The sequence below is a fragment of the Asterias amurensis genome, chromosome 10, assembly GCF_032118995.1.
Source record: "Asterias amurensis chromosome 10, ASM3211899v1".
In the NCBI taxonomy this organism is placed as follows: domain Eukaryota; kingdom Metazoa; phylum Echinodermata; class Asteroidea; order Forcipulatida; family Asteriidae; genus Asterias; species Asterias amurensis.
Genome location: NC_092657.1, coordinates 1,728,113 through 1,740,571, shown reverse-complemented (window position 1 = coordinate 1,740,571; position 12,459 = coordinate 1,728,113). Strand labels below are relative to the sequence as shown.

The window sequence follows — 12,459 nt, the reverse complement described above, 5'->3', positions numbered from 1 at the left end:
TGCAAGGGGGAGCTATTGATTTATTACATAACAGAATGTGCCTCCGAACAATGCGCGTATTTTAGGTGTCCACTCTCTTTTGTGCATGTTTGTATATGATTTTGACCCCCAGGATAGGCACATGTGAGAACGCTACACGTATTGCAAGGGGTCTATATGTGGCACGATGTACCCACCACCCACATCTCTCAGCCAATGGTTTGTGTTTATTGACAGCAGTAAGGGCGCTTTTTGGTCTTCATGTATGGAAGTCATTACTGGAAAGCTCCATTAAAGAGAGAGATTAAGATAAACGTCATACAACTCACACCGACGCCATTCCCTCTTTGGCCATGTCAGACGGCTCCCAGAAGATACACCTGCCCATGTGGCCCTCAAGCTGAACGTCGAAGCACGGGGAGGATCCCGCCCCTGCCCAGCCTGGAAGAGGCCAAGAGGCCGACCTCGCAGCACCTGGGTTGGTCAACTGGAAGCAGACTTCGAGTCCCAGGCTGGGCAGCTGTGGCACTCGGCAGCAGAACGCATTGGTTAGGCGGCTCTATGTCCCCCCTGATGGATCAAGAGAATGATGATGATGATGCACTCACACCTGTTATCTCCATGTAATTCCTTTTCCAAAAAATGGGCTTAATTGGATTTTGCACAAACCAGTAGGGTTGCTGACTGCCCCAAGTTTAATGACATCAAAGTAAACATACTCGCTCACTGAAAAGGAAGTATACTTTGCGAGTGTTTGTGGCCAAAATCTTAAAGTCTTTATTGACCCCTTGCACGCGCGTCACACGTGGTGAATGATGCCACGCTCACCATGTTGGTGGGCAGTTAGGTTTACGTGTATTAACGCCGCATCGCCTAAAATGCACACTTTACTGCATAACGTACAGCATAGAGTTATATATATATAACCAGTATGGCGCATTCAAGATTTTTCTGATGATGACGTCAGGTGAAATGGCTCAATAGAAGTTTTCTCGTAATATGGTATTCAGTTTAAAGATGATATCTAACTGTGTGCTATTTTCTGACAGGATACTACATGTTGATTGAGAGTGCATCTCTTCTCCCATCTGGTAAGAAGGCGTGGCTGGTCAGTGAGCATCTTGACTCCGCCCCTCAGGGATGCCTCACATTCTGGCTCTGGATGTATGGAACAGGTGAGTACTCATCAACATTAGGGTTAGGGTTAGGGTTAGGGTTAGGGTTATGGTAAGAATGGTGGCTGGTCAGTGAGTATCTTGACTCCGCCCCTCAAGGCTGCCTCACATTCTGGCTCTGGATGTATGGAACGGGTGAGCACTCATCAACATTAGGGTTAGGGTTAGGGTTAGGGTAAGAAGGCGTGGCTGATAGTGAGCATCTTGACTCCGCCCCTCAGGGATGCCTCACATTCTGGCTCTGGATGTATGGAACGGGTGAGTACTCTACAACAAAGAAAACAAAATGTTTCACTTCTAACACCCTGTGTTTTTTTTCAGACCCAATATTACTGAAAAGAGAATTTCACATGGTGTAACTGCAAACCTCACCTTATTGTACTCCCACCATGCAAAGTTTTAAATCCTACATTCTAATACTACATCCTACATTTGTTGAGATGTAGAACAAAGAGTCATTCCAACAGCTTTATTCCACATACTGCATCTCTTTGGAACTCCTTGCCTGGTGGATGTTAATTCCTGCCTCCAGCTCTCCTGAGTTATTTTCATGTTTATTCACTTTCTTCTTGTAGCCCCTTACCTAGAGTGGCTTTTAACAATTTTGGGGGCGAACTTGCATAAAATAAAAAAAATTCTGAATTTTCAAAAATGGGGAATTGAAGGATAAAGAGAAGCTTGATTGATTACTCTCTGTTTCCATTAATAAAGATTACGTCCCTAAACTTTGCGTAAAAACATTTTCTTCCCTAGGTGCTGGTGACATGAACGTCTACATACAAGACCCAAGCTCTGGCTCTCAGAACAAACAGTTCACCTCTTCAGGGGACCGTGGAAGTATATGGCATGAGATCCAGGTGACTATCAATAGCGCTATCGAGCACCAGGTCGTCATTGAGGTCGTCGAAGGACAAAATACCAACGCCACTGTTGCTGTTGACGACGTGATGTTTGAGACAACTACCTGTAAAGGTAATGTTATGTTCGCATCGGGGATAAGTTACGACACAAGCGCGAGTGGAATACTGAAAAATACAGCGCGTCTGTGTCCCATATCCACCGAGGCCTATGTTTTCCGTATTTCCACGAGCGCGCGTGTGATAACGTATTTATCTTCAAGCAAACTTGGCGCGTGACATAGAACACACAAGACGCATGGTAGTGATATTAGCCGTGCAATATAGGTTTTTATAACCACTCCATTTTGCCAATCTGATTGGAGGATTAGCGTGTACTTGAAGATGAAGAGTAATTGAAGATATTTTGAGTAATTACCAATAGTGTCCACTGCCTTTAAGGGTATCTCTTTATGGATTATCCTATGGGATTATCCTATTAGATTATTCTCTAAGATTTTTCTTTTAATTGTCTTCCTCAACCCACAGCTGTCTCTCAACTGAACTGCGACTTCGAGACAGATCTTTGTTCTTACACCCAAGCACAAGACGATGATTTTGATTGGACGAGAGCTAAGGCCACACCATCTCTGGACACTGGACCCAGTTTTGATCACACTCTTGGAACAAGTTAGTATCAAATGCAAAAGGTTGTCATAAGTTGTAAAGCTGATGTTATTAAAGTTGCAAGTTCCATGTTGATTTAAAGAGAAGCTCCAATTTCAACTCCAACAGAAGGGATTGCATAATAGAAACCTTAATTTTTATTTTACCACCATCGTAGTCCCAGCCGTTTTCTACCTTCCGCCCCATTAGTAGTTAAAAAGCAGGACAGTTCCTTTCAGAACTGAGAAGTCTCCCGAGAATCTGAAAACCTACTCCGCGGTGGTAGAATATATAGCAATACAGTTCTCTAAAGAACAAAATCCCAGAATAAGTTTACCAGCTTAACTACCATGTCAAATGTACAATTTGGGACTGGTATCCTGCTCATTTCTTTTAAGCAGACCATTGTCAATTTATATTTTTTGCTTAAGCGGCTCTATGAAATTGGTCCCTGGTCTTGAACCATCTCCTCTTTCCTCCATCCAGATCAAGGTTACTACGTCTACATCGAGACGTCTTCGCCAAGGGTCCAAGGTGAGAAAGCAAGGCTAGAGTCCTCCACCGTCCCTGCCAAGTCAACCAAACAGTGTCTTGACTTCTGGTACCACATGTACGGTGACGATGTGGATGCGTTCAACGTCTACACTAAGACCAGCTCAGGCCTGGGCAATCCAATCTTCCAGAGAGTCGGAACTAAGGACAATAAGTGGTACAGGGGCCAGGCTAACGTGGTCATGGCAGCTGATGCATTTCAGGTAAGATAAGGCCGTGTCCGAAACAACGATACTGGCTACAGCTACGGCTAGATCAGCGTGTCTGCCAGTGTTGAAGAATAAGCAGATGCGGGATATCTAGGCATAGCTGTATTCAAAGGCGCAGTTTCTGAAAGTCTCAGTTTCATAGAGTGTCTACTCTGTTCATCTGTACAATTTATTTGTTTATTTTGTTAGTATTGTTTATACCCTTGGTTTTGGAAGCAGTTGATTTTTTGAGATTTGTTTGTTTTTCCAATTCAATTTTTTTTATATAAAATTTTACCCCGTTTTTCATGAACACATAACTTTTAAGTGAAGGTACCTTACATGTCCCTTTAAGCCCATACTATATTTATCTCTTCCAGTTTGTGTTTGAGGGTGTCGTCGGAAAAAGCTACGTCAGTGATCAGGCTATTGATGACATCAGAGTCTATGACGGATCATGTGAAGGTGTGTATCAGTGCACAATACAAGAAGTTAACAAGTTTACAAGAGAAAACCATGTCACGATCTTTTCTTAAAGCCATTGGACCCTTCCGGTAAACACTATTGTCCAAGGCCCACACTTCGTGTATAACAACTTCTGTGTCAATTAACAAACCTGTGAAAATTTAGGCTCAATCGGTCATCGGAGTCTGGAGAAAAAAACGGGAAAACCCACCCGTGTATCCGCGCGTTTCGCCGTGTCATGACATGTGTTTAAAATAAATCCGTAATTCTCGTTAACGAGAATTGATATTGTTTTACTGTTTTCTCAAAAAGTAAAGCATTTCATTGAATAATATTTCAAGGGAAGTCTTTCACCACTTCCTTCTATAAACCCTGTAAGTTATTTGTAAATCTGTGAACTTTTTGGGTTTTTTCTGTACCGAAAGGGTCCAATGGCTTTAAAAGAAGTGCTGGTTCTAAGGCGATAAGTCTTTGGCAAAAGGACATGATGAGAGAAACGTTTCCCAAATTCAAATTTTCACTCACTCACTCACTCGGTTCCCACAGACGAGCTTGAGTATTTCGGCCTTGCATGAGCGTGGCCAGTTCGTCTGTTGATTCTACACCGGCGTCCTTTTGCAGCACCTCGCTGCAAGACATTTTAGGGGTTTAAAAACTGATTTATTTTTTGAACAACTTTACTTCGAAGTTAAATGATTCTCAAAATCTTGTATACTATCAAAAGCTGCTGTACTTTTTATCAAGTTATCAGGTAAGGTTTTGTTGCCATTCATTTTATGAGTGATTACCAAATCTTCACCTTTCCCCTTTTGATCCTCTTCTCTCATAAATTTCTCCATGCGACATAACTTTGCACTTTGTATGATTTTTTGTTTACAGCCACCAACTTCTGTGAGTTCCAAGACCCTGATCTCTGCGGCTACACGCAGGACACATCGGACGATTTCGATTGGACCTGGTGGAAGGGTTCAACCCCATCGTACTACACTGGACCCAGTTATGACTACTCCTATGGAACTGATATTGGTAAGAGAGACAGGGGGAACCTTTTTGAAACCGGTGCCGTTGGGATTTTTGATCCCATGGAGATTCTGTCTCCCATTTTGGAATCTAGCACGGGCTGAATGAGGTCGATTCAAAAGAAGGCGCTATCAGAAGTTGTTTATACACAATTTTCCTGTACAAGAGACTGACTATGAGTGGGGGGGGGGGGGGGGGGTGGGGGGGGGCACACAGAATCTCCTTTGACACCAGCACAGGCTACACTTTGTTTCCTGTTCTGTATGCAGGAGGACAACGGGTACTGGAATTCAAATTTTCCCATTTCTTAAAATTCCATTCTACATGGAAAAATCTTTTATTAACCAGAAAAGTCTAAAACTGATTAATAACTTTTTGAGATAATGGAATTAGCTGTTGTACCAACCAAAAGTACCTGTGGTATATAAATAAATAAAAAAAAGTTAATACTCTTGCAGAGTCTTTCTCGACTGCTAAAAAGTTTTGGTGTACAGCGGGTGATGCGCCACCACTCCTTCATTTCAAAACTCAAATGCTCGACTATCTCATTTGCTACTATACACAGGTTACTACATGTACATAGAGTGCACACCACCGCATCCAGGTGAAATCGCCAGGCTTAGCAGCCCAACCTTTGTACCCGATCCAAGCACGACCTCAACTTGCTGGACATTCTACTATCATATGTATGGAAGCCATATGGGAACGCTCAAAGTACTGGTAGGTTGAAGCCAATGGTTTTTAAGTTTCGTTTTGACTTTCGTGTTGTTGAAAACAATTACCTGCAAAAAATCCACAAGAAAACAGCAAAGGGAAGTTGTTGTGTCACTAAACCTACAAATGTGCGACCATATTTCACAAATTTTGTGTGACTTGCACTGGCTTTTGATTAGATAGTTAATGAAAATCAGCAATATTTTCAGCAAATCTGGGAATTTGTTTTGGAAAGAAGCGGATTTCAACTGATAATGGTACATGTATGTAGGGGTGTCAGTAACCCTAAACAAAAAGTAAGGACAGATAGGTTATGGAGAAATTAACAACATTGTGTAGAAAACCCCCTTTTTTTTTAACCCATAGCTGTATCCAGGCATACATGTACATGTATCTGCAAGAACTTATTCATAAACAAAACTCTGCTCCCAATCACAATCTCTACTTGCCTGTTCATCCCAATCTCAATCTCTACTTGCCTGTTCATCGGCACCGGCATAGTCATACAACTTGTGTGTTTTTTTCTACTTACAATATAGAAGTAGAAGTGTTTGCCAATGTTAGTAATAAGGCATTTTTTTTATTCCATCAGGTCCGTGATAGTTCCTCAGCCACAACGACTGTCTTCACAGCTTCTGGGGATGTTTACGGTGACCGATGGGTGATGGGTAGGGCAACAGTGACCAGCTCCACTGCCTTCCAGGTAAGAAGGTGTCTACTTTACAAACTTACCATTATGTGAATCACCCATTAAAAGAGTACCCGAGTTTGCCTATGACAAAGTTGGGTTGGTACTCACTGGTTTGGGAAGTTTTCAGCAAGATCTTTCTTATCTGCGTAAAATGTGGTTGAGGATGTTACTGCCTGTGAGTTTATGACACAAATACTGACCTAATTTCACAGGTTTTTGTTAATAATGTGAAGTATGGGGAAACATTGTTAAATGCTTTTATAAAACCAACTTTGAATCACATAAGTTAACCAAATATTTTGGAAAATCAAGTAAGAATCAGTAGGACTGTTTCTTCTGTTTAGCCTTTCGCCTCCGAGGTTAAGCTTGGTGGTCTACTGTGGAAGGCAAGTGCTCTAAAATGGCAAAGGTCTGGTTTTGAATCCCACTTGAGTAATATGCTTAGTAGATTTGGACTCAAAGAAAGTACTGAGTAAACAGTGCTTATTGCAAATCGTAGAATGGATTACACTAAATAATATTCTTTACCCTGATGCAAATTAATTTTAATATCTACGTGTATTACATTCCCAGGTTGTTTTTGAGGCCACCGTCGGCAGTGAATACCAGAGCGATATTGCCATCGACCACGTCAGCTTCAAGGCAGGAGTCTGCCCAGAGAAGGGTAGCTGCGACTTTGAGGATGGTACCTGTGCATGGACCAATGGTAACAATGATATCTTTGATTGGGTGCGACTCGCAGAGGACACTTCCAGTTCCTTTACTGGCCCAAGTGAGGATCACACGTGTGGGACGAACTGTGCACCTGGCCAGGGTAAGTTGTTAGACATGTTCTGTCCCAACTGTAGATTCCTCCCAACTAGGGTTGGGACCAGTCCCAACTCAGTCCCAACTTGAGTTTTACAGTAGAGCGAGACTTAATACCTGTGGGTTGAATTGTGCACCTGGCAAAGGCAAGTTGTCAGTAAACCTGTTCCGTCCAAACTATAGAATTGTCCCAACTAGAGTTTGGACTGGTCCCAACTCTAGTGTTACAGTTGGGGTGGCCCAACACCTGTGAGTGGACCTCTGCACCTAACCAAACTTGTAAAATTGTTAATTTACTTCTTCAGTCCCAACTATTAACAATAAAAGAAAAGACATTTAGAGAAACCCCAGTAGGCCTATTAACTTGCTATTTCTCTTGATGACGATCATAGCATACTGATCACAACGTTCATTTATCAACCATCGTCAGTGCTGTAAGCTTCGTTTTTGAAAGGGCAAGGGCACCAAGGCATTTTCTCCTTGGTAAAGGGCACCCTATGATGTAATTGCAAATTTGTACTGGAGCATTTCAAGGGCACCACGGCAATGACCAGGGGACACGTAGGCAATCGCCTTTGTGGCCTCCGTGAAGATCTTTTCAGAACAACATTACTTAAAAGAGGTGTACACATGGTGCTATGGCAAACCTCACCTGATAAACAGCTAAACTAAACTTTTGATTTGTCTCTTTAAAGGTTACTTCATGTACATCGAGACGAGCTCCCCACGCACCGCCGGCGACTACGCCTTCTTGGAGAGCGAAGTCTTCCCAGCCTCAGCAACGACCGGCTCCTGCATGACCTTCTGGTATCACATGTACGGCTCGGACATCGGTGAGATGATCGTGTTAGCTAGAGGGTCCGGTGCCAATGCCATGCTGGAGGAGACGCTGTGGTATCTGACTAAGGAGCAGAGCGCCAACTCTACGGACTGGAAGATGGGTCAGGTTGGGGTGTATGTCAACTTCCCATTCCAGGTGATTATTTGATTAAATTTTGTTTCAATTTATTTCTCACTAAACAAAACCCCTAACCAAACAAAACAGAAAAGTAAGAAACGATGTACCTTTATAAAAGCAGTGCTAAATGACACTACTCGTATGTATTGAACGTGTGTACAGTTTTCCAGTATGGGAGAGCTCCAATGTTGCTTTAGAATTGTATGGCTTATGACTGGAACCCCAAATACTGGTTTGACAAAATAGAGAAATCGCCAACATAAGGGCTAGAAAGCTCAGTTGTCAGGGTGCTGTGTGACCGACTCAATGAAGGACGGAGCAATGGTTAATTGTCTTGCTTAGGGACACAATTGTCACGGCTGAGACCGACTTTTATCTTAAGATGAGTTGCCAGTATTGCCGTAGGGACTTGCTTCATGACATCACATTTGTTTAGCACAAATGCTGACATGGCTGAGGTAGCTTTTGTTACAAAAAGTAGGAATTCTTAAAATCTTGATTGCCGAGAATTCTGCACGTTGTTGATTTGGCTCCACACTGAAGACTAGTCATTGGGTGCGTTTGTTTAGCTTCCCTGGGTCGACCCCGCAGTGCTCACTCGGGTGAGCCCCTGACAAGAGCTAATCGAACGATCACACTCGCCCTCTCGTGGTGACGGCATGCACCTCAGGGCCCTCTCGTGGTGACGGCATGCACCTCAGGTCACCCCCAAGTGACCCACTCCACAAGCGGGGCACTGGGGGCTGACCCGGGTGAGCCCTGTCAAAGCTATTCGAACGTACCCGGGCAGACCGGGGTCGACCCAGGGAAGCTAAACGAACGCACCCTTTGTATTCGAGGACTAAATATTTACTTACATACTAAATTTATTGTTTGTTTCAGATTGTATTTGAGGGAGTGGTCGGCCCCAGTTGGGAAGGAGACATAGCAATTGATGACATAAGCTTCTCACATGCAGCTTACTGTAAATGTAAGTAACAAAGTCCCCTACCCCAGCCCCTTTTTTCCCATATATGGAGCGTCTCCTGGCGGTAAGCAAATTTTCGTGCTAACTACAGCAGAAACTATTGCCTAAGCTAGAGCATAAAGGCCGGTTTATAGTCGGTCGCGCGATGGTCGCGCGACGGAATTCTTACGCGCAATCCTAAGACTGAGGCCTAAAAATCATGTCTTTTTATGATCGCGCGTCAAGATTTCCGACGCCCGACCATCGCGCGACCGACTATAAAATTAGGCAGCCAGCTTGCGTGTTCACCACGATTTGTACTGTTACTATATATTTGCTTCGAAATGGAAGCAAAATCAAGTACAATAACAGCCATTAAGCAAACCTCTTCTTACCTCTTCAGATTCCTGACGATGACTAGAGCAAGCTAGTTGAAACGTTGAGACCAATTCAGAACTGACTCCGCGGTAGTACAGTTATTACGATCCTATAAGCTTAAGTAGTAGTCCAGTCAAATTTCTATACCATCCGCCCTGGTAATTGTTATAAAGCAGGACAGTTCTTTTCAGAACTGAGAAGTCTCCCGAACCTCCGATTATCTACTCCGCGGCAGTAGAATAAAGCAAGACAGTTCCCTAAGAACAACTCTAACTGGCAAGTAGATACACAAATGGTGTTACCGCAAACCAAATATATATTGATACCCCACCATGCAATGCCTCAAATCCTATATTGTACTGTTACGATATAAATATTATACAGCAAGCACCGGAAGGTAAGTGTGCCTTTTCATGTGCTTGTGGTTAGCAGGGCTTCGAAATGGAAGCAAAATCAAGTACAAAAACAGCCATTAAGCCATAGAGTTATATATAAGAACTAGAGCGCACACTGGCCTATATACGCGCCCCGGTATGCGAGCAGGCGGCCATATTCTAAGTTGACAAAACAGCTATCTCACAGCGTGTGTTTGTGCGGCCATTTTGTAAGTTGAACAAACGGCATCGCGTGAGCGTTCAATAAAAAACCCATCAAACGTGTATTTCATATTCAACGCGCGTGCAGAATGACGCGCTTGTCATCTTGCGGTCCCGTGGCGTCTGTGCACGAAGCATCACTCGTGCGCCCTCTAGTTCTTATATATAACTCTATGCATTAAGCAGTTCTATGAAATTAAGCCTTGGTGTGTAAACCCCTTTGTACCATTCAGAATCATGCATGGGTGTTCTCCAATTTGAAGGGTTTTTGCACACATAAACAAGGGTTGTTACGTTCGAGCATTGACAGGAAACAGTAACTTCTTACTTACCTTCAGGTAGTGACTTTGACTTTACTTCTTTCATTACCCTTCAGTCCAGCCAGACATCGCTAATCCAGACAACCTCGCCCGCAACGTCTCTTGCGATTTTGATAAATCGTTATGCCGATGGGTACAGGACACCGGCGACACCTTTGATTGGACAAGGCAATCCGGACCAACTCCTTGGTTTGACACCGGTCCAGACGCCGATCATACGACGGGATCAGGTCAGAGCTTGCAAACAGATTGTTGTTTTTGTTATGCTTTTATTCTTCTCAACTATTCATTATTATTATTGTTGTTATTGTTATTATTATTATTATTATTGTTGTTATTATTTAAGTGATTCCACCACAAGTTTACCTGAAAATTTAGACCTTATTAGAATTGATGGCTACAGCTATACGAAAAGGCATTGCTTAGGACTTTCTATGATAATATAATAATAATAATATCGAAGTCTTATACAGCGCACGTATCTACCAACAAGGTACTCAAGGCGCTGAGTCTATACAAACTTTCAGAAAGATAGGTTATTACTGCAGTGATGAATTCTGAGACCCAATTATTTAGCACCTTATAAGGGTTTACAAGGTGCTACGGCGCATACAGCAGCCACAGCCAGGAACACCGGGGCGAACCCCTTCTCTTTTCGATAAGTGCACTGGGTTCTTTTACATGCGTTACACAACACATGGTACCAACGGCTTTAGGCCTACGTCCCATCCGAAGGACGAAGCAATGGTTAAGTGTCTTACTTTAAAAGGACACAAGTGTCACGGCTGGGGATTTGAACCCACACTCTACTGATCAGAAACACCAGAGTTTGAATTCGGTGCTCTTAACCGCTCGGCCATGACACTTCCACATGATTCAATGCATGGGGATGCGGCGATCCAGTTGAAGCTGTAGCGTTCAATTCGGCCTTGGCTTTACATCCTTGGTTACTATATTGATGTTCATGTTTTTAACAAATACTGAGCATTAACCTGAACAACTTTCTCTCCCAAATCCTTGAAATTTGGTGTTTTCATTGATGTTTTCAGCCATTACATTGATGACTGGTTTGTGAGGCTTATAGACCTTGTGTATATGACGCATCGATCAGTGCAGTCCTTTTGGTGATCGCTATTGGGTATTTTGAGTCGGTATTTTTTCATGTGGACGTGATAACCAAATTGGTAGTGTTAAAAGCATGTGTGTGATCTTTTGCATAAATTCGTAAGCTCTAAACCTATAAAAAACAACATTCGTATTTAAACTTACTTGACCCATACTCTTCCATCTTTTCTCACCACAGGTTACTACATTTTCACCGATGCCTTCAACCACTACAACAACGACGCCGCTCGCATCTCATCCCGAGCGATCAACCCAACGTCCCTCAACGGTAACTGCCTGACGTGGTGGTACCACATGGCCGGGCAGTCCATGGGGACCATGAATGTCTACATGAACGACCAGACGTCGCTGTCTGCCCTCAAGCTTTGGTCACGCACTGGTGATCAGTCCGGAGAATGGCTCATGTTTGAGAGAACTATTAAGAGCATCAATAAGTTTACGGTAGGTTTATGCGAGGGCGCTGTTCGGGGTCAACTTACTTGGGGTCAACTTGTGCTATTTGAGAAACCTCTGGTATCCGACAAAATGTAGCCTCTAATGATGACAGAATGGCCCCTTTTATCTTGGCCCAATTTCATAAAGCCTGTAAGCACAAAAAATTGCTTAGCATGAATTTTCTTCCTTGGTAAAAACAGGATTACCAACCAAATTTCCACATGATTGTCAGGATTTAGCAAACAACATCTGAATACCAGTATCAAGCAATATGCAACAAATCAAAATTTGGTTGGTAATCCTGTTTTTAACATTGGAAGAAATTTCATGCTTAGCAAATTTTTGTGCTTACAGGCTTTATGAAATTGGTCCCTGTTGGTTCACAATGCAAGGATGGGATACAAAAAGCCTGAGTCAGAATTAATCCAGGTCTTTTCTTGTTTCTTATAGATCACGTTCGAAGGTATTATTGGCTCTTATTGGTCTAGCGACATGGCAGTTGATGACATCTCATTCAATGAAGGACCTTGCCCACCGCCAAGTAAGGCTCTTGTAATGTTTACTAAAGTAGGACCTGAACTTGCGACCTTCGGATTAACGTGCAGGTC

The 12,459-nt window shown here is 43.0% G+C and overlaps 1 protein-coding gene across 1 annotated transcript in view; it reads left to right on the top strand.

Moving 5' to 3' along the window:
* LOC139943419 (MAM and LDL-receptor class A domain-containing protein 1-like) overlaps window positions 1-12,459 on the top strand; it is a 52,153-nt gene that overhangs the window by 31,325 nt on the left and 8,369 nt on the right. The window contains exons 33-47 of the mRNA XM_071940230.1: window positions 266-457; window positions 1,029-1,154; window positions 1,908-2,126; window positions 2,540-2,680; window positions 3,143-3,411; window positions 3,777-3,861; window positions 4,741-4,887; window positions 5,447-5,601; window positions 6,188-6,298; window positions 6,860-7,100; window positions 7,789-8,069; window positions 8,934-9,021; window positions 10,348-10,521; window positions 11,595-11,857; window positions 12,302-12,392. Coding sequence (XP_071796331.1) covers window positions 266-457; window positions 1,029-1,154; window positions 1,908-2,126; window positions 2,540-2,680; window positions 3,143-3,411; window positions 3,777-3,861; window positions 4,741-4,887; window positions 5,447-5,601; window positions 6,188-6,298; window positions 6,860-7,100; window positions 7,789-8,069; window positions 8,934-9,021; window positions 10,348-10,521; window positions 11,595-11,857; window positions 12,302-12,392 — 2,583 coding nt within the window. The remainder of the gene's footprint in view (window positions 1-265; window positions 458-1,028; window positions 1,155-1,907; window positions 2,127-2,539; window positions 2,681-3,142; window positions 3,412-3,776; window positions 3,862-4,740; window positions 4,888-5,446; window positions 5,602-6,187; window positions 6,299-6,859; window positions 7,101-7,788; window positions 8,070-8,933; window positions 9,022-10,347; window positions 10,522-11,594; window positions 11,858-12,301; window positions 12,393-12,459) is intronic.